General features: G+C 40.8%; 1 protein-coding gene across 1 annotated transcript in view; it reads right to left on the bottom strand.

Annotated features, from left to right (window-relative positions):
• TEX14 (testis expressed 14, intercellular bridge forming factor) overlaps nt 1–21827 on the bottom strand; it is a 64805-nt gene that overhangs the window by 13540 nt on the left and 29438 nt on the right. Inside the window, exons 9-18 of the mRNA XM_065418506.1 lie at nt 17756–17934; nt 15469–15620; nt 13547–13737; nt 13194–13344; nt 9815–10809; nt 8011–8117; nt 5892–5971; nt 4186–4458; nt 2606–2706; nt 490–609 (exon numbers count right to left, since the gene is read on the bottom strand). Coding sequence (XP_065274578.1) covers nt 490–609; nt 2606–2706; nt 4186–4458; nt 5892–5971; nt 8011–8117; nt 9815–10809; nt 13194–13344; nt 13547–13737; nt 15469–15620; nt 17756–17934 — 2349 coding nt within the window. The remainder of the gene's footprint in view (nt 1–489; nt 610–2605; nt 2707–4185; nt 4459–5891; nt 5972–8010; nt 8118–9814; nt 10810–13193; nt 13345–13546; nt 13738–15468; nt 15621–17755; nt 17935–21827) is intronic.

Genomic DNA, 21827 nt, shown 5'->3' on the forward strand with positions numbered 1-21827 from the left:
ACCCTAATCAGTGTGGAAAGAAGCAAATCTTTCGGGAGCTTTTCATTTTTAGGTGCAATAATGAACAGCATGCATTATATCTGACATCCTTCACAAATAATTTAATCTTCTCTAGGAAATGAATAAAAACTGTCTCCCAAAGATGCAACAGTAAATGAAGAGTGCTGGGAGGGGAAGACTTAGTGTAAGAGCGGCCAAAAAAATTTCTTAGCCTAACAGCAGAGTTTTTAATTTTAAGGTTACACAAAAGCCTTAATTTCCCTGTAAAAAATGAGCCAGGAGAACATGCTTTTTTTTTTTTTTTTTAGGAATAGGGCTAATTGTTAAGAGGAACAAATTTATCAGAGGGCATGGAAAAGGAGTGCTTGTCAATAAAGATGTCACAATAAAGATAGCTCTTTTCCACACCAACATAAACAAAACCACAAGTGTTTTTATTTGCCCTTAAGCTTGAGATACATTTTACTCCTGTGTAGACTTTGCTTTTACCTCTCGTTCTGAGTTTTCCTGAGCAGCTGGAGAGAAAAAATAATCCGGATCAGGAGTGAAAAACTCATCTGATATGTCAGGAGAGGAACTGGGGGAACGAGTTAATTCACTTGAATGTTCCTGTGAAAGATGTTATAAAACGTCATAAAGTTATGATGCCTTCACAACTATGTCCGTATTGTATAATATACTCTTAGTCAACAACGTTAAATAATAACATGTTTGTTATTTTATTGTAATTTCAGACTGAAACCAATGAGCCTCCTTCACTCAGGCATATCACTTTTATTCTGCTTACATTTTTAATAATTCCACCTTTAGGATAGCTATTACGTTTACATTATTTCTCTGGCATTATCCCTTCAGCTATTATGGGACTATTGTGCCAGCAGCTAGTGTACCACCTTGTGCAGTGGGCCCACCAGATCCCAGGTAAGCAGAGCTGGAGGTATGTTAGAGGAGTGCTCTGAGAGACCTCACACCAGGACATTAAGGCTGGTCTACACTACAGGATTAGGTCAACATAAGCTGCCTTGCATCGACCCAGCTGTGGAAGCGTATTCACTTAAATTTGGCTCCTGCCAATGTAAGTGCCCCTCTACATCGATTTAATAACACTACATCCCTGAGCGGCGCAGAGTCACGGTCAATGTAATTAGGTTGACACAGTGTCAGTGTAGACACTGCTTTGCTTACGTTGACTGTTACTGGCTTTCAGAAGCCGTCCCACAGTGCCCCACACTGACAATACAATCGATACACATGCTCCTGATGAGGATACACACCGCCAACACAAGGAGCGAAGTGTGCACATATGCAAGCGATTTAATAACTGCAGTGGCTGTATGCCGACATGAGTTAGGTCAACATAATTCTGTAGCGTACACGTGGCCCTAGTACCATGAGAAGTGGAACTGTCAATTCAGTATGTTGTATTCTTCCCTCTGAATCTGTCCAGATGCCTGAAGCAGTGTCAGAGAGTGCTGTGCTGCCAGAGGGACTATTTTTCAGACCTCTTAAGGTCATTAAAATAGCCAATGGCATTTTTTTTTTAAATAAATGTCAACCCTGGCAACAGTCCAACTTGGATAATTACATACTGTCGACAGTACCTAAATTGCCCTGGAGTTTTTATTCACTTCCTTCATTAAACTGTTCTAATGTGCTGTTAAACCTCCCAGACATGTTGTAAAACAGATCTTGTTGGTCTGCCAGATGTGCTGTAAGGCCCATCTCTTTTCCCAAGCATTTGGGGAGGAGGTGGGTTGGTGGGAGAATCTAGTGGGTTTAGGGGAGGAGTATTATTACCTGGGCAATTTAATCAATGAGGGCCAGATTTTCAAAGGTATTTAGGCACCTGAAGTGACTAAGCATGTCAGTCATCTAACTCTCATTGATTTCAATGGGAGTTAGTCCCTAAACTGATAATCCCTCTAGGTATCTATCTGCATCTTTGGGTGCCTAAAGACATTGGAAAATCTGACCCTTGGGGTATTTATATTGTAATAACTGTCTATATGGCAGGAACTATTTTTATTTTATAAAACGAAGCTCTTGGTGTTTCACAGTATTAAAAACCCCGTAATTCTGCAATATAAAATGTGCATCACACATTGACTGAGCCATACAATAATCGTACATATTGCAAACTCGAGGGGGGGGGAAATCTCATCTCTCTATGGGCTTTACATGCAAAAAGGATGTCTGCTAGGTGTTTTGGGGTGCATTCCTGCCTAGTTTTTCTACACTGCAGGCATACATGTGCTTTGCCATCACTCTGTGAAAATTACTTTTAAAAGCACAAATCAATTTCAGATTTGGACATACCTTTTGTTCTCCTACTCCCAATTTCTTTAGAGTCTCAATGTTAGATATTTCATTTGATTGTTGTATATTTCAGCCTACCCTCCCACTGCTCACATTGCCTTGGTGGTTTTACAGACCTAAACAACAAATGGAGGACTCATAGGGAACTCATAGCTAAAAGATCAGCAATATCTGGCTGCCTTCATTTTTCAATATGCAACACACACAAAACAAATATACAACTACCTGTCACAAAACTGATCTCATAGATTACTAGTAGTAATTATATTTCTTGGATTACTGTACATACACAGCAGGGATTCTCAGCTTCTGTTGGACTGATTGAATTTTTAGGAAGGTTTGCTCCGCACTCTGCTTGCTCATCTTTTGCTAGAGACTGCCAACTTCTGCCTAACAAATTGAAGCATGTCAGAATGGAACACAATTATTATGCAAAGGATAATGTGGCCTGAATGGTTTGTGCAACTGATGGAATATAAATGTGACTAAATCTATGAATGGCAATAAAGCTACATGATCTATTGGGGAATGGAAAGATAATGACAATTAAATGCCCAATTCATAAAGGCAAACATGTGAATCTTCACTGAGGGTTGTCCTGAAAATGTTCTTCTTCAAAATGGCATCCATGTGCATGTCAATAATGATTCATTTTTGAAAATCTCAATTAACAACATATTAGGATCTAAGCTAGCACTATGCAGCAACAACGCATTGTATAAGGAACAAATCTCAGGCTCCATGCACATAAAATGCAAACCATAGGATAAGTCAGTCAGAACTCTGTCCTATGGCATCTGTCATTGTGTAGGGCTTGCCCTATGTGGGATCGGGTCATTGGTCTCATCTGGGGTGCGACTATTTCACTGACAAAACACAGTCATTTTCATCTATGGTTCTGTGTATGTCTTTGCCGAGAGGCCTGTCCTTGGTCATTACCCAGTGTGGGTGTGAGAAACATGAGTTTACAGTGAGACATATAGCAGCTGGATTCCTCTTTCGCAAGCCATCAACCTGATTTCTTCATCAGATCTCAGGGACAGAACCTCCAAGTGGGGGTCCACAGTCAATTAGATATTGATTGCTAAAACTTCCTTTGTGAACTTAGCAGTGTGTGTGTGTGTGTGTGTGTGTGTGTGTGTGTGTGTGTGTGTGTGTGTGTGTGTGTGTGTGTGTGTGTGTGTGTGTGTGTGAGAGAGAGAGAGAACCCTGACTGTTACAAATTTTAAAATGGAGAGTATATTAGCGGTGCCTTTGGACCAAGTCACAAGCTCTTTGGAGAGCTGCTGTGGCCAATTCAGATACAATGCAGAGGCTGGGGAAATCCATATTTGGAGCATCTGATGAAGCCACATTAATCTATCTTGGCTGTAACATGGCAATGCATCTACTGGATTACCTCAGATTATCCCAGACTTGTAGGAGACCACAGCTCAGGGAGAGAGAAAATGAGGGTCATCTGACTTTTTTTACAGGAATCAGATTAACCGTCTGCCATGACAGCTACCATAGCATTGTCTAGTAGACTTGTACAGAAATGTGCAGACATTAAAACTGGGGAAATATAGGCATGTGACCCTCTCTATGGGCTCTACCATGACAAGGGCTTTGGTCCCTCAATTCCCATCAAAGCCAATGGGAGCTGAGGGAGCTCAGTACTCCCCCGGAGGGGACCCCTTAAGTGCATACTTCTCAGTTTAGTGCATAGTCTATGCTCTTCACTGACCTTCTTTAGGGGACAAGTTTAGAAGCAATGGTGGTCAATGATCACTCCAAAAGTCAAATAATCTCCAATCTCCCTGTGCAATGCCATCTGTGACCATAACAGTCTGACTGGAAAGGCAGGAAGACCAATTCTATCAGCATTACCTGAAAAACTTCTGAATACAGACTCCAAGTCACTCTCCTCTGACTCATCCATCTCCTTCCTGCCCAGATCCTGGGTTTCAGTGCCATCGCCTGTGTGCCACCTGCCATCCTTTCTCTGCCAGCCAGTACATTCCTGGCCCCTGAAGGTGATACGTGGAAAGGCTTCCTTCACACTTTCTGCCTCGCTTTCTGAGGTGCATTCACTCGGCGGATACGGAGGGAGAAGTCCCAGCTGCCCAGACGCCACTCTTTTAGCCATTTGTTTCACTTCAGCTAGGCAAAAAGAATATACTCAAGGTTCACCTTCTTGGAACACTGGTCACAAACTATAGAGTCTCTCAGTACCCTCCTGCTGAACTCGCATGGAATTTGGACGTTCAGTTCTTCCCCTCTGTTGCTTCAGGCTGACTGCAGACTGCCCCAGAGCCACAGCCAAAAGGTTTTACTTTACAATCATACTAGCTAGAAACCTATTTCTGTTTTAATTAAAGTTTAAATCCTGCAGACACTGATGGGGAAACCTCTACACAAACACATTCACCAAGGAATGTTGGAATGGGAATGTACTGCCATCTAGAAGCTGTTGCAATGACTCACAAGGGAGAAATCCCATTCATATACTTCACTGGATTCATTCCAGGCTGTTCTTGTTACTCCTTCAAGAACTGTGGGCTAACATTTCCTATAGCATTTCACACCATCTTAATGTGGTTAAGCTGAACCCACACATGCTGGATGTACTGGGAACACAGGATTTCCATTCAGAATGCAGTGTTTCCTCAAGAGGAAGATGAATGATGCCATACACTGAAGATGCCCCTGTTGCAAACGCAGTATCTTTTTTTTAAAACCACAGGAAAAAACAGAAAGGAAGACACCAATGGCCTGACAATTAACCGCCTGGACTATGGGCTCTATCTCGAGTACCCTACTCCATTTTTACTCAAAACTCCCAATGAAGTAGATTGGAGCTGCAGGTGCTCAGCACCTGTGAAAATCAGGCTGCCTTTAGGTGCCTACAAAGGCTTTACACTCAACTCGATGGCATTTCTTGGTCTGTCTGTCTGTCTTGCTGTAAAGTGATAATTTTTGAACATCACATGCGATCAATTCCAAAATTTCAGGGAATGTTTTAAGTATCAATGGCCAAACGCCTCTTAATGTGGGGGGAAATTAGAAAATTGAGAGGGAGAAAATGGGGGGCACGTGAAGTGGTGGCTAGCTCAAGCACCTGTAGACAATTGTCTACAAATCAAACAACTTGTTCATGGCACCCATTAACACTTTCCAGCATAACAATACTCCTAACTCCTCTCTGCCTCTCCTCCTTACTGGGTTGAGTAGGTTGACACCCTGAATGATTTATCTCCACACAGAAAGAAGAATTATTGGAGGGGAGGGGCGAGAGACTGGGAGACCCTGATATGGGAGGAGGAGGAGGAATGGGGCACACAGAATCTCTTGGTGGGGGGGAGTTGCAGGGAATCCCTGTAGCAGAGGGTGATGAGAGAGTGGCACACAGGGAGCTTGTCAGGATGGGGGGAATTAGGACAGTCTAAACACAGGACGATATGGGGGGATTATAGGAGCCCCAACAGCAGCATAAAGCTCTTTCATGAGGGACAAAAAGTCATTGGAAGGTCTAATAATGTGTTTCAGACATGTTAGTTAACTCCAGTGTTTAATCAACATTGCCGTTTACTCACTCTTCCATTCTGACTGCACCATCCTTCGCTCCTCACTTCTCCTTGTGTTATAAATTTCAGATGCTGATTTTGGAAAAAACCTACAGTAAATTGTTACAAGATGCATCAAACAAATCTCTGTTAATAAATACAGAAATGTATCATTAACCATTCCCCAGTTAGCAAAACACCAAGAGCTTTGGGATGCAAAGTCTACCCTTTAAAATTATATCAGCATAGCTATGTTGGTTGGGGTGTGAAAAAATGATATAACTATGCCAACAAAAACCCCAGAGTAGATGCTTCTGTCAACATAGGTAACATCGTTTGGGGAGGTGGTGCTCCTACATTGTCAGAAAAACTTCTGTTGGGGTAGGCTGCATCTAAACAAAGGGGCCATGCTGGCACAGAGTCCACTGTGTAGACATAGCCTAGGTCTCACACCATACAGGTTCTAAAAACCCCTCAGAACTAGCACATAGATTTCCCAATGGCCTAGATTGCAGTGGATGAGTTAGGCCCATTATGGATTAGCATGACACCACCAATGCTTTAGAATCTGATCCCACAAGGTGCTGGGCATCTCCAAAGGACAAGCCAAAAAATCTTGGCATTATGCCTTCCTCATCACCAAGTCCTGCTTTGAGCAGGAGGTTGGGCTAGATGACCTGAGGTCTCTTCCAACCCTAATCTTCTACGATTCTATATGATTCTAAAAGTGTCATATAGATTTATACTCTGTAGGTCAATCAGCTGATCACTTGGCACCTCCATTTTGGATACCAATGGTCCCATTACCAATTCCTTGGCTACCCAACTATTAACCTGTCTCCATTCTAGAGTGCAGTGACTCACATGACTATGTCACCTGTTTTTAACCCATGACAAATCTTTCCCATTTATCGTCTGGTCATTTATTTCCTTAACAAGGGGATTTTGATTCATAGGGTCACCTTTACTTACTCTTTGATTAATTTTTTCCAAAAAAACTAACAGGTTAGTGCAACATGATTTTTCCTAGCTGGTTTAACCTTATGAAGTCATTCTACGGTTAGAGCACGTGTCTGGTTCTATTCCCATTCCCAGCTCTGCCATTGACTCGATTTTGTCATTTACTTTGATGTCTGTATGGAAATATCAGGTGCAGAGAGATAAGAAGAACAAAGTACAGCTTACCTCACCAGGTCAGGGGAACTGCATATAATGGAGTATAATGCTGAGGTTTGCACTAGCTGCTACTGAAGGGCTGCACAGGTGCTCTGTGCTTTGCCACTGGGTTTAGAGGGAGAATTCAGTTTCCACCACCCACGTCACAAGGATTGATCCAACACCCATGGAAGTCAATAGAAGTCTTTCCTTTAAGCTTTGGATCAGACTATGCATAGGGACCAGGATTTGGCCCTTGCTATCTACACAAACAAAAATATGCACATGTACCAAAAATATACTTATTTTGTTGTACTTTAAAGGGGCCAAGAAATAAAAATAATAATTAGAAAATAATTCTTTTACCTGTGGTGCTAATGGCACCTCAGAATATTACAACGAAACTTTAAACATCCTGCTTAGTTGTTGATAGACATGCTATTTGGAAATTTAAAAAAAACTTCACTGAGCTGTGACAGTGAAACTAGACTGGTTTCCTTAGTCAGTTTCACAGTTTAAGACTAACTCATTTGGCACTGTCCCTTTCAATACATTGATATTTCCAAATACAGGTTATATACGCAAACAGATATTCGAGTGTAAGTTACAGAAGAGTAATTTAAAAGCTTTTAAAACCATTTTAAGGTGCTGAGATATCATTTATCACATCAATTTCTACCTGTTTCACCTCTTGGCAGGTGAGCACAGATCCCAGAGGGACAGGTATTCTGCACTGACAGATTCTGACTCCTTATTAAGCTCTCATGGTAGATATTTTGTTAGCTCTGTAGCTGACAATGAGTCTGTTTCATGGAAGGTTCTTAATTGGATGGATGGCTTTTTGCTTGCTGAGAAAAACTCAATGCCAGTTTTAATCCTAGAGGTGTCTCCTTTTGACAGAGGTTTTAGTGGGAGGAATCTACAGGAATTTATTTCTTTGTGACTAGAAATTGTGAAGTAACTAGTCATTTGTGAAGTAACAGACAGAACTCACCATTTCTCTTCCTCGATTCCACTTCCTCCAGAACTTGAATCAGTTCCTCTATGGTGTTGCAAGTTGACATTTTTTTTCCGTCTTACAGCCACAGGTGGATGCAATTGCTGAAAAAAATCAGGCCATCAAACCATGACTCAGAGTTTGCCTGGCACTATGTGCTTATTATTAGCTTAGTTTTCTCTAAATGCAAACAAAGGACTGGATCCTGCACTCTTTATTCATTGGGCTCCATTTCAGTGGCACTACTGACATGAGTAAGGGTGGCAGGTTCAAACCCTGGATTAGGACAAAGTACACTCTAAATCTCCTAACAGGTTCTTTATATACTAAAGGGCCCCAAGTGCCTCCTGGGAATTACTGGTGCTAGACAACTTACGGAAATGTACATAAATAATAGAATTATAGGACTGGAAGGGACCTCGAGAGATCTTCTAGTCCAGTCCCCTGCACTCAAGGCAGAACTAAGTATTATCTAGACCACCCCGGCAGGTGTTTGTCTAACCTGTTCTTAAAAATCTCCAATGACGGAGATTCTACAACCTCCCTAGGCAATTTATTCCAGTGTTTAACTACCCTGACAATCAGGAAGTTTCTCCTAACGGCCAATCAGAGGTTAAGGAGAACAATTTTTCTCCCTCCTCCTTGTAACAACCTTTTATGTACTTGAAAACTGTTATTTCCCCTCTCAGTCTTCTCTTCTCCAGACTAAACAAAGCCAATTTTTTCAATCTTCCCTCATAGGTAATGTTTTCTAGACTTTAATCATATTTGTTGCTCTTTCCTGGACTCTCCAATTTGTCCACATCTTTCCTGAATTGTAGCCCCAGAACTGGACATAATATTCCAATTGAGGCCTAATCAGCGCGGAGTAGAGTGGAAGAATTACTTCTCATCTCTTGCTTACAACACTCCTGCTAATACATCCCAGAATAATGTTTGCTTTTTTTCCAACAGTGTTACATGTTGACTCATATCCCTCCTTCAAACCCATTTTTTTAAACTAACAGTCCACCACTTCCATGCTAAACATGTTAAATCATTCTTTCAACATCCAAAAACACCTATAAGTCCCCATGACACGACATCTCTGGTGTCTGTAACCCAAACAACACCTCTCCCTCTCTGCTTGCTCTGACTCACGATATTCCTCCCTCCACCTTATGACAAGATGTTTTCTCTACTGTGCCATTGGATTGGTCTCAGTTAAATGAAGCTACAGGGACCTTGTCTGATCACAGTATCCGTGAAGCATCATGCATACCAGAAGGCTACTCAAATAAATAAAAAAGCAAAACAACTGTATGTGCAAATATAACTAAGGCCTCCCTACGCTTTTAAACATGGGCATTTTCAGCCATCTTCAAAATCAGCCTTTAAAATTTGTATGTTCAAACAGATTTGTGCATACCAATGCAAAAATTATGAGCACAAAATTAGAGGCCAGTTTTTAAACGTATGACCCAGATGATCTTGCTACATGTACTATCAATTACAAGACTCCATGGGATGCAAGTTAGCAGAATGTGGCCATAAATAAAGATGAAATATATGTATGAAAAGCTACTATTTTGATAAAGGAAACAAAAGAAAAATCAGACATTACTGCACTCAGGACTAGACTGATCATTTTCTATTCAATCCACAACATGTATAGTACACAAACATTCAAATAAGCGATAACCAGTGAAGTCTTTTGACAGAGCATCCAGACCTGTGCATCTTGTCAGTGCTACATGCTTGGTATACACCACAGTTATATGATTAATAGCCATATAGCCAGTCACTCTCCTCTCCCCTTTACCTGATAGTTTGGCACTATTCGAGCCTCAGTACTCTTCACCATGTTGAAGCTGAAATCATTCTGGCAGTCATCTTTATTCTTACGTCTTTGATCAACGCACTCAATCTTCTCACTCTGAATTGCCCTTGGTTCCTTCATAGCTTTTGAGATAGCCTGGAAATGGTCAACCTCCAAAGCACTTTGTGCCCCAGGCACTCGCAGTGGTGGTGGTATATAGTTCCTTGATGGAGGGCCTACTGCCTTCCACAAAAAAGCACCAGCACCTGAAAAGGGGATCTTGATATTTTTGAGAATATCATCAATTTTATCTAAGTAGCTCTCTATGGACTTCTGCTTAGAAACTTGTTCTGCTTGGATTTCCTTAAGCAGCTTGTGTTGGTTTTGAACAGTCTCTAATTTGTCTAATTTCACCTCTGTTCTGTAAAGGGAATCTGTTGCCTGCCGCAATAAGGTCTGAGAAATCTTGAGATTAAGGACACATTTGCTGATGTGCTGCTCAGTTTTGGATGGGCTACGCACACTTTCCCTGACATCTGCTCGCAAACAGTGCAGCATGCATGACTCGGAGGCCTCACTTAGTCTCTCTACCTCCTCTATACTGTACTCTGTACCCATTTCTGAAGAGCTGCCTTCTTCACTAGAATTTGGCTGCTCCACTAACTGTATTTTAGGAAGCAGAGGTAGGATCTGGGAGACGGCCCTGTCCTCGTCTACATTTTGCTGTTTTATTTGATCTTCCAAAGCACGATCTAATCCAGCTAGTTCTTCCAGAACATCTTCATGTAATTCTGGATAACATGCATAGATTTCATTGATTTCAAAACTACAAAGGCTGTCGTCCACATCGCTAACACTGTAGGTCCTCTGGAGTTCAGAAGCTATATCTTGGCTCAGATCCTGTGTAACTGGCTGAATACAAGTTATACCCTCACGATCTATGATGGTTTCTTTTTCAGCAGGAGAAACTGAACATCTTGGTGCAGTAAAGCTGCCATCTGAAAAATCAGATGTTAATATTAAGCTACTCTTTTAGGCCTCCATTACACATATTGCTTAGACATTTAAAATCTCTTTTTGTTATTTGAGTAGCAGCATTCAACCCCTCTGTTTATAAGCATTTCTATTATCATCACACACTATCTTCAAAAGTAGACCCTGTTTAATGGGGTCTGGGAGGTAGGACACTAGGCTTAGGCCTTATTCATTTCAAAATGCGCCACAAGATCTTTAGTACTGAAAGAGTACTAGACCTGGAAGAGTCACATTTTAATAATTAATGTCCATTTTCCTTCCTCTACATATGTAAATGACTTTTATCAGAGCTGGCCAGAAAATGGAAATCATTTCCCACAAAAAAATTCACCTTTTTGAAAATAATTTCCTCCCAGACCAGAACAAAAAAGTCAAAGATAGGACATTTTCGTGGGAAGGGATTTCCAGAAAGATTCCATTTCGGGAGAACCTAAAAGGATTTTTTCGGCTTGCTACTCATCTGGAATGCTCTTGTGAGCTTCACTTACCACCTCCCTGCTTCCCCCCCAGCAAAGCTGGTGGACAGGCAGAAAAGCAGGGAGGCAGAGAGCCATCATTTCGATTTTCCCAATGAAAACATCAACATTTTTCAGCAAAACTGAAATGTTCCCATGGAAATTTTTGTACAAAATGGGCATTTTCTGTCAGAAAATGATTCCAACAGAAAATTCCCAACCAGATCTAGCCTGGACCCTATGGTTCCACTACAGAAGCAAAAGGAGTATATGGGGACTTTACATATGGGTCCATATTCCCTGCAGCCCATGGAGCTCTGAGAGCTGAGGTGGGTCCATAAGTCTCTTCTGCAGAGGGAGTGTGGCAACAGCAGGGATCTACTGCAGCCTTCCGCAACCTGTTTTAGAGGGGAGTAAGGAAAGAAGGGGAAACATGTCCTGCCCCAAAGCCCTATGGGAATTCCTTCCAACAGCTGTGCTAGTTCCACGATTTGGCTCTAACTCAGTGGAGTTACACCTTCCAAATGATAGGACACACTTTACTAAATCTTCTACTGGCCTATGGCTACTGGCAGCACAAAATTGTTTGAGTGCCAATGGCAAAGTTATCAGGATTGGTCCCAGGGCCGGCTCTAGGCACCAGCAAAGCAAGCAGTTGCTTGGGGCAGCAAATTTGCAGGGGCGCAAGAATCCAGCATGGGAGCTGAGAACCAACAGGGGGCCCTGGGAGCTGTAGTTCCTTGGTTAGCTCCCTGCCTATAGAGCCAGCCCTGGAGCAGGGAAAGAACTACATTTCCCAGCATTCTCTCGGCCGCAATTACAGGAAAGGGAGGGGGAAGGAGTGTAGAACTGAAACCTCATGCTGCAGCTTGCTGTGACTGGTAGGGACAGAGCTAGCTCCAGGTTTTTTGCCGCCCCCCCAGCCCTGGGCTCCCCCCGCCCACACCCCCTGCCGCTCCAGCTCTGGCCCCCACCTGCACCCCCCTGCTGCCCCAGCCCTGGGCTCTCCCCCAAAGAAAGAATTGGGTGGACTAAATGGACAGTGCCCCTCTCTATCACTAGAATTTAAAATGAAAAGTAAGGGAGGGGAGGCTCTACTAGGACCTGGGCAGCTTTAGATACAGTACCAGGCACATAGGAGGATTTACACTTCTGAGCCATGGAAGCAGAAATTGACTTTTCTTTTCCAGATTTAGCTAATATTCAGAAAGGGAATCTAGCACCTGCCTTCCAGATTTTAACACCCTCAAAATTCAGGAGTGCTCAAGCTCAATTTGGGCAGCTGTTACTTCATTTCTCCCAAATCAAATATACTGATCCACTGTAACTTGCTGTAGAAAAAGTAGAATAAATTGAGCAAGAAATGCTTCCCAGTGGTTATTAGGACTGGAATTGCTATTTTCAACAGCCATTGCTTTTTTTTTTTTTTTTTTAGTTTTATTTGTTTAAAAGGAAGACAGTGATAGTGCATTGGCAAATTCCCCATAGAAACAAAGAATGGAACAAAAGAATAATAAAGGCACCTCAACTTTTCCTCATTTATGTAGGACAGTCTTATAATATGCATCCAGATATCCTTCAATCACACAAGCTGAAAATTGTTCCCCTTTACTGCAGTTCTGTAACCATATGGGAACCAATCCTGTCTGTTTTCTGTGCACATCCAAAATTCCTGCTGAATGACCCGCCCTGGGAGCGAGTTACCAGTGACCCAGGGCCGGGGCAGCAGGAGGGTGCAGTTTGGGGGGGGGGGGGGGGGGAGCCAAATTTTTTTTTGCTTGGGGCAGCAAAAAACCTAGAGCCGGCCCTGATTGGTCCCCCCGATCCTGGGGGGATAAGAGAAAACACCAGTGTGAAGGCTCTTGACATGCCCCCCAGGAATAGAAACATACCAGTCTTTGTTATCTCCTCTCCTTGCAGCTCTAGCGTTTCCCTCTTGTAATTAGATGCGGACCCCAAACAGATGTTTATATCTGGAAATATGTCATGCCTTTGTGCAGTTGAGCTTTCATCAGAGCGACCAATTCTAGACTCAATCAAGTCCTGTAACATAAGGAAGGTTGTGAGCGGAAGTTTATTTGGTATTCCAATGTCTTCAGCTTTTATTTTAAACTGATTTGCCCAAATAAACAAAAGAAAACTCAGACCCAGACTTAAACAGAACAACTTGACCTTTAGGAGACAATTAACTCTGATTAACCAAATATGATTTTAAAAGCATAAAGGCTACAATCATGAGAGTCACCTTTAAGTCATTCTTCAATATATAGCGAATATCCTGAAGACTCATGGAGCGGTCGTTTTGTTTAGGCGCTAGACCTGTCTTTACAATGTCATAGTACGGGTTAGGAAGCCTGACATCAGTTTCCAAATGTTGCCCAGAAACTACGAGTTCTTTAATACCTGAGCCTTCAAGCCCATTCCAGGGAAGAGTTTCTGTAAGACATATAACAAATACTGTCTGGTTTACAGCATGGCCCTAACCAAAGAAGGGGAAGAATCACAGAAACAACTGCCACTGTAAATCAGACCAGCAGTCCATCTAGTCCAGTATCCTGTCTCTGACAGCCAACACTGGATGCTTCAGAGGAAGCTGCCAGAAATCCCGTAGTGGACAATTATGGAATAACTTGCCCACAGGAAATTTCTTCCTAAACCCTCTCAGTAGTTGATGGTTTATCCCTAGGATAATTTTTTTCATCCCATGTGCTATAACTGTGGATGTTCTCATTATCAATATAAAAGTCTAATCCTTTTTAGAATTTTAATAAACTCTTTGCCTCTGTGATACCTTGTGGTAATGAGTTCCATAAGTTAACTGTGTGCTGTGTAAAGAAGGATTCTCTTTTATCTGGTTTAATTTGTTACCTTACATTTTCATTGACTGTCCTCTTGTTTTAGCATTATGAGAAAAGGTAAATAGGAAGAAGTGCCTCATTTACCTTCTGTAAACCACTGTTTGTTCACCACCTCCTCTTTAAACAAAGCAATCCCAAGTGTTTCAGTTTCTTTTCATATGAAAATCTTTCCAAGCTACTGTCATTTTTGTTACCCCTCACTGAGCCCTTTTTATTTCTGCTATATAATTTTTCAGATAGGATTATCAGAACTGAACATAGTATTCCAAGTGCGCACACCACACATTTGTATCACAGCATATTTTTAGTATATTGTTCTATCCTGTTCTTTACAGAGCCTAACATTTTGTATGCTTTTTGGACCAGCAGTGCATGTCGAGTTTTCATTAACTTCTCCACAATGATGCCTATGTCTTTATCCTGAGTTATTATAATAAATTTAGATCCCAGCAACTTTTACCTTTAATTCCAATTATTCCTTCATTCAATGGTGATTGTCAGCCTGGAATTTTATCTGCCATGGTGCGGCCCATTCATTTAGCTAGGTAACAGCTTGAAAATTCCTCCCAGTCTTCTCCAGCCTATCTAATCTTGTGCCATCTCCAATTTTGTCATCTCACTTTCCCCCATCATTGATTAATGGTTCTAGTACAACCCCATAATGAAATTTTGATACATTGAAACAAACACTTGTAGGCAAATTATCTATTATTTCTTCACTGTCCCTCCAGAAACTTTGCTGAATCCAGTGTTTATTTCACTAGTTAAAAAGGGTGCTCCTAGCTTCTCCCCAAATATCAGCAGGTTATGCAGAAGGTTAGAGGAGCACATCTCATGCAAATAAGACATGTGATGTCTTCTTTTCTTTGCAACTCTCTTTCCCATAAGAAGAAAACTTTAATCACTAAAGGAGCTTTGCAGGACGGTATGCAATCACCTAAGGAGATTGCACTGACACTTCATGTATTCAGGGTACTCCATGATAACTCAGGGTATGTCTACATTGCAATTAGAAACCCACGGCTGGCCTATGCCAGCTGACTTGGGCTCAGGCTGCTGAGCTGTTTAATTGCTGTGTAGACATTTTGCCTCAGGCTGCAGGCTGAGCTCTAGGCAGCTGGGCCCCTCCCACCTCACAGGGTCCTAGAGCCCCAGCTCCAGCCCAAGCCTGGAAGTCTACACTGCAATTAAACAGCCCCGCAGCCCAAGCCCCTCAACCCTGAGTCAGCCAGAACGGGCCAGCCGCAGGTGTCTAATTGCCATGTAGACATACTCTTAGTGACAAAAGTCTGAACCTCTTTAATTATACCTGTGAGGGCTTCCTGCATTACTATACAGAAGCTATAAATGTCTGATTTGACTGTGGCGGCCTTTTCGAGGATCACTTCAGGAGCGCACCACTTATACAGCTGGGCTGGGACAGGAACACGTGTGAGATCACTGTGGTCTCCTCCATCCTTGCTGCCAGAAGAGAACACAAAACAGGGTCAAATTTGGGAAACTATAACATATGAGGAGTAGCTGGTCTATCCAATGTAGTGAGAGACAAAAGGATTCAATAAATCATGTTTAGACTGGGAAACAAACCAATCAATGTCAACTGAGTTGGATGTTTGATTAATTCTGTCCAGGATGTTAAGTTAAAAATAGACCTACCACTGCAATGCCTCCTTTGGAAGCTCTGACAGTATGAGATCCAGCAATTAATTTCTTTATTTTCATATATGCATTTATTTTAAATGATCCATGCTATACACAAAATTTACCAAAAAAAAAAAAAGGAAAATCAGCTCAAAAGTAGCTTTTTGAATGAACATTTATAATATTTTATAGAAATAAACAGCTTGTATTGGCACATTATAGAAGAGACCTCTGTTGGTAAAATTAAGATATAGCAGTCTATTTCAAAGTTTTATCCTCAAATAAAGACAAACCAGAGGTTAAAGCTGTCCAAACTATGGGGTATTTTTACAACCAAGTCTTTCACTCTGGTCAGCATTCATAGCACAGGTGAAAGACTAGCAAGTTGTGCCATCTGGCTTGTTTATATTCATTTGGCAGTGTAATGCCAGTACTTCTATATGATTAAAAGTTAATTTCCCTCTACTCTCCACACAATAGTTACACCTCATTCTTCTTCATTTTAAACTGAGAATAAGTGTTCTTTAAAAATCATTGTCCAGGACAAAGGATTTTTTCTGATTCTACAGATGCTCATTTCCCCTTAATTTAATATTGTTAAAAACAATATGGTCAGATATTTTAGGTAGAGACCACATGCTGGTGAAAAGCAGTGCTGCAGGCTACACTTCATGTATATTCAAGAGAAACAATTGACTCAAACCTCATTTCTGTCAAAATATTGTACCTATCATGAACACAAGTAAGACCTAAGACTTATTTATAACTGAAAGAAGTTAACAGGAGTGGAGAGGAAATTTCTCTATTTCTTTCAGTTAATTTCCTTTGCACACATAGCAATTTTTTTGGCTTATACTCAATTTCACTCTTTTCCTTTATAGTCTTATCATCCAGTTTCTCCTTTTCTCAGCAAACACCTATAATCACCACCCGGGAAGTGGAAAAACCCATCTGCACTTTTTAAATTTTAAAATGGAACTTTAAAAAAAAACAACTAAAGACATACTATTTAGTACCTAAAACCATTTTAAAAAATAACAACTTTTTTAAAAGTTCAAATTAACAATATCCCTTCACACGGGAAATAAACGTGTATAAGACAGCACAGGAAAGTGATAAAGCTTGGCAAGAGGCTGCTATACCTCATTTTCACCAACAGAGGGCTCTGCTAATATATGGCAATAATAACTATTTCTACAGAAGTTGAAATATGATTCTTTTTCAAAGATAACTTGAGGTGTGTGTGTAAGCACATGCATATATATATTAGAACCCTCTTTCTGGGTCTGGTTCAATTCCCATTTAGCCAATGACAGTCCTTCTATTAACATTAATGGGAGACGGATGGATCCCATAGTGAAATAATGTTATTCAGAGAGAAACTGCACCATGAGTGTATATATATGCAAGGTGCTGAGTATCCCTAATTTCAATGGAAGTTGTGGGGGCCCCAGGCTCTTGTAGGATCAGATTTCATAAGCAGAGGTTCATTATAATCCGAATACATTGAAACTATTTACACTAGAGGAATAGAATTAAAGTCTCCAATAGGATTTCTGTCTCTGTATGGTCACTAGATGCAGGTTCCATGTTCTGTTCTATGTCTCTATTGCAGTGCCTTTACACTAGAGTGGAACAGAGACCTTTCTTCTACTGTTAACCTCTATTTTCAGTTATTTATAGGGAAGCCATAAAAATTGAGATCACCTGAAATGTATGACACTGAATGAGAACTGACCATGTATCTGAGCAATGGAGATGTGAAAATCCCTCTCCCTACAGTCAAATCTGCAACGCTGTCAAAGAAAGATTAGGATGGATCTCTGTGGCATTGCTCATGCACGGTGATCCACAAGTAATCAGGAGAGCTGCAGGATCACCCTGACAACAGAATTCAGTCCTCAATTTGGCCTCTCCCATCCACCTTTCCAAGTAACAATGTGATAATTCTTTACCTTTCTATCATGTACTCCAAGTTGGTTAGCTTTGCCTCACCAGCAGAAACAATTTGTACAGCATAAGAGGTGAGTGAACGGTGGATAAATCCACGTGAGTGCAAAAACCTCAAAGCATCATTAACCTGAAGCAGCAGATGCACAATTGTCTCCATGTGCAATACTGGGAATTCTGAACGCTGGGGGGGGAAAAAAACACAACAGAAGAGTCAAGCATTCACATTGCTGATAACTGAAGAGCAACATAATGCAAAAGCTATTGGTAACTTAACATCAAAGGTGGAGAAATCAAAAAGTGAAGGTTTTGACTGTAAAGTTAACTCAATCCCATTGCTCATGAAGAATAGTATATGATCTATGTGAAACCAAACAGTAATATATTAAAAAGAACAGAAAATAATACATATGTGCAACATGCCAAAATTAACTTGTAATAGAAACAGATTTTGGAATTTCTCAACTTTGTGTTTTATTTCTCTACCTCAGTGATAATATTTTGCATGTTTCCCCCTTTTGTTAAAGAAAAATAGGTAAGCAATCAGTCATGGGAAAGGGAGAGGGAAAACAATCAGCACCAATAACAGAATGCAAAACAGTTGATAAAACCTATTACTCAGTGTTGTAACTCAGCTCTAATCTGCCCTTTGATACATATAGAATCACAGAAATGTAGGGTTGGGAGGGACCTCGAGAGGTCAGCTAGTCCAGCCCCCTAAGCTGAGGCAGGACAAGTAAACCTAGACCACCCTTGACAGACATTTGTCCAACCTATACTTAAAATTTTCCAATCATGGGAATTCCAAAACCTTATCTGGAAGCCTATTTTAAAGTTTAACTATCTTTATAGTTAGAAAGTTTTTCCTAATATCTAACCTAAATCTTCCCTGCTGCAGATTAAGCCCATTATTTTTTATCCTACTGTGACACTAATCACCCCTTCATTCACACACTACACACTACTGAAATAATCTTTGTACAAAATATAACTTGCAAGGTGAAATCTAATAACTCATTGATCATTAATGTTCTTGTGTGATATATGTATTCAGTGTGTATAAAGAGTTATGGATATATGCTAGAATTATGATTAAAGTGTGTTTAAACCAGGCATATCAGGGAGAATTGTGAACCAGGTCTATCCTAAAGAAAATCATGTGTGTTTACCTCAATTTACATATAAGCAGTAAACAAGACCATCAAGACAGCAGAGGGAGGAGATGGCAGGAAACAGAACAATTTGCATGTCAGCAAACACCAGTGGGGGAAGCAAGAGCATGGAGCTTTCTTCACCATCAGACTCCATGTCATCTTCCTCTCACCTTGAATAAGAAGAATCCATTTCAAAGGTTTACTGGTCTATAATGAAAGGGGGTCTGAACCTCAAGTGATAAGCAATTGAATCAACTGATAGTATATAATATTACTATATTATAAAAGTGAGGCCTTTTCTGAAAGCTAATGACATATTGGTAATTAATATCATTGTGAAACGTATGCATCAACACGATGAGGAAATATGGATACTTGATGATGATCTGTTTTAAAGTCTGTGCCCAATCAGGTTCTCTTCCAGACAGGAGAGAAGGCAATGAACTATCTACCAGTCTCCAATTAAATTAAGCAAGGTGTGACCAAAAACAATGGAAGGACCATTTACACTGAAATCAGCAGGGGGTTAGGAAGTCCACAAGAAAGGAATAACAGCATGGAGACATCCTGCCTCTTGAAACAAAGGCACTGAACTTTGGAAGACAGAAGCAAAGACAGAAGCCATCTTTGGCATCCCTCACTAAACAGACACAAGGGAACAGAGCTCTTGCAGCTGAGAAAGAAGAGTCCTTTAATCAAGGGGGTGTTGAAGTCTCTGGGAACTGAATATAGGTGAGAAAAAAACATCTTGAACAAACCTGTTCCTGGCTAGATTAAGTTTTAGACTTTTAGATGTATGTTTTCACTTCTATTTGTTTGTAACCCTTTCTAACTTTTGCTTGGCATCACTTAACATATGTCCTGTTGTTAATAACTTTGTTTTATTTTTATTATAAAGCAACTCAGTGCTGTGTTTAAATGGAAGGGTATACTTACCCAGATAAGTTAATCAGCTGTTATACATTTTTGCGTCTTTAGAGGAACAAACAGACCTTACTATTTCTCTGAACTGTCCAGAAGAGGGCTGGACACTACAGAGCACATGGTTTTAGGAAAATTCAGGACTGGGAGTATGTTGGAGTCATCCTTCAAGTAGTAACCAAGGCTGGTAGAGACCAGGGAGTGTGGCAGATATGTTGCTATGAAGTGTTGTTGTCGCCATGTTGTTTGCAGGATATTAGAGAGACAAAGTGCGTGATGTCCAACTTACCGTTGGTGAGAGAGACAAGTTTTCGAGCTTACACAGAGCAATCCCTTAGGTCTGGGTGTGTTGCTGGCAGACTCCTGAGGTCACAGCTGCAGTTATATATAGACACTCAGGGTGTGGCCTGCATGCTTGTTGCTGATTATGAATATCCCAGGCAGGGAGATACAGTAGCAAAGCACTTGAGGCACCCATAGTTACAGGGCAGGCAATGACTCAGCCCCCCACTGGTCTGGATTGCACCCCAAACCTACCTTCAGTGGACATGGAGAACAACTGATCACAGTCCTTATTATAAGCCATTAACGTATTTGAAAACGTATCAAATACCCCTCCAGTCTCCAGTTATTTTAACCTTTCCTCATAGGTCAGGTTTTCTAAACCTTTTATCATTTTTGTTGCTCTCCTCAGGACTCTCTCCAATTTGTCCCCATCTTACTTAAAGAACTGGACACAGTACTCCAGTAGAGGCCTCACCAGTGCTGAGTAGAATGAGAAAACTTACTTCCTGTGTCTTACATATGACACTCCTGATAATATACCCCAAAATTATATTAGCCTTTATTGCAACTGCATTGCATTTTGGACTCTCATTCAATTTGTGATTCACTATAACCCTCAGATCCTTTTCAGCAGTACTACCGCCTAGCCAGTTATTTCCCATTTTGTAGTTGTGCATTTGATTTTTCCTTCCTATGTGTAATACTTTAGACTCGTCTTTATTGAATTTCATCTTGTTGACTTCAGACCAATTCTCCAATTTGTCACGGTGATTTTGAATTCTAATCCTGTCCTCCAAAGTGCTAGCAACTTCACCCAGCTTGATTTCATCTGCAAATTGTATAAGCATACTCTCCACTACATTATCCAAGTCATTAATGAAAATATTGAATAGTACAGGACTCAGGACTGACCTCTGAGAGGCCCCAGTTTGACAGTGAACCGTTGATAACTATTCTTGAGTAAAGTCTTTCTTTGAGTATAGTTATACACCCACCTTATAATAATTTCATCAAGACCACTTTTCCCTATTTTGCTTCTGAGAATGTCACATAGGACTGTGTCAAAAGTCTTTAAAAAAAACTCAAGATATACAACATCTACTGCTCCCCACCCCACTACACACATACACCATCCATTAGGCCAGTAACCCTGTCAAAGAAGGAAGTTAGGTTGGTTTGGCATGATTTGTTCTTGATAAATCCATGCTGGCTATTACAATCACCAGCCAATTACTAATCCTATTATCCTCTAAGGGCTTATAAACTGATTGTTTAATAATTTGTTCTAATGTTTTCCCAGGTATAAAAGCTGTGCAGCTCTCAGTGAAGTCACTATTAATTGAGTACCTGAGTTCTAGAGCAAAATTTGACTCAGTTACATTTGCAAATTATAATAATTTCCATAGAATGGGACTGCGGAAAGGATCAACTAAATCAAGGATAGGCAACCTTTCAGAAGTGGTGTGCCGAGTCTTCATTTATTCACTTTAATTTAAGGTTTTGCGTGCCGGTAATACATGTTAACGTTTTTTAGAAGGTGTCTCTCTCTAAGTCTATATTATATAACTAAACTATTGTTGTATGTAAAGTAAACAAGGTTTTCAAAATGTTTAAGAAGCTTCATTTAAAATTAAATTAAAATGCTGATCTTACGCCGCCAGCCTGCTCAGCCCGCTTCCAGCCTGGGGTTCTGTTCATCTAGGCCTGCAGCGGGCTG

The sequence above is a fragment of the Emys orbicularis genome, chromosome 17 (genome assembly GCF_028017835.1).
Source record: "Emys orbicularis isolate rEmyOrb1 chromosome 17, rEmyOrb1.hap1, whole genome shotgun sequence".
Taxonomy (NCBI): Eukaryota; Metazoa; Chordata; order Testudines; family Emydidae; genus Emys; species Emys orbicularis.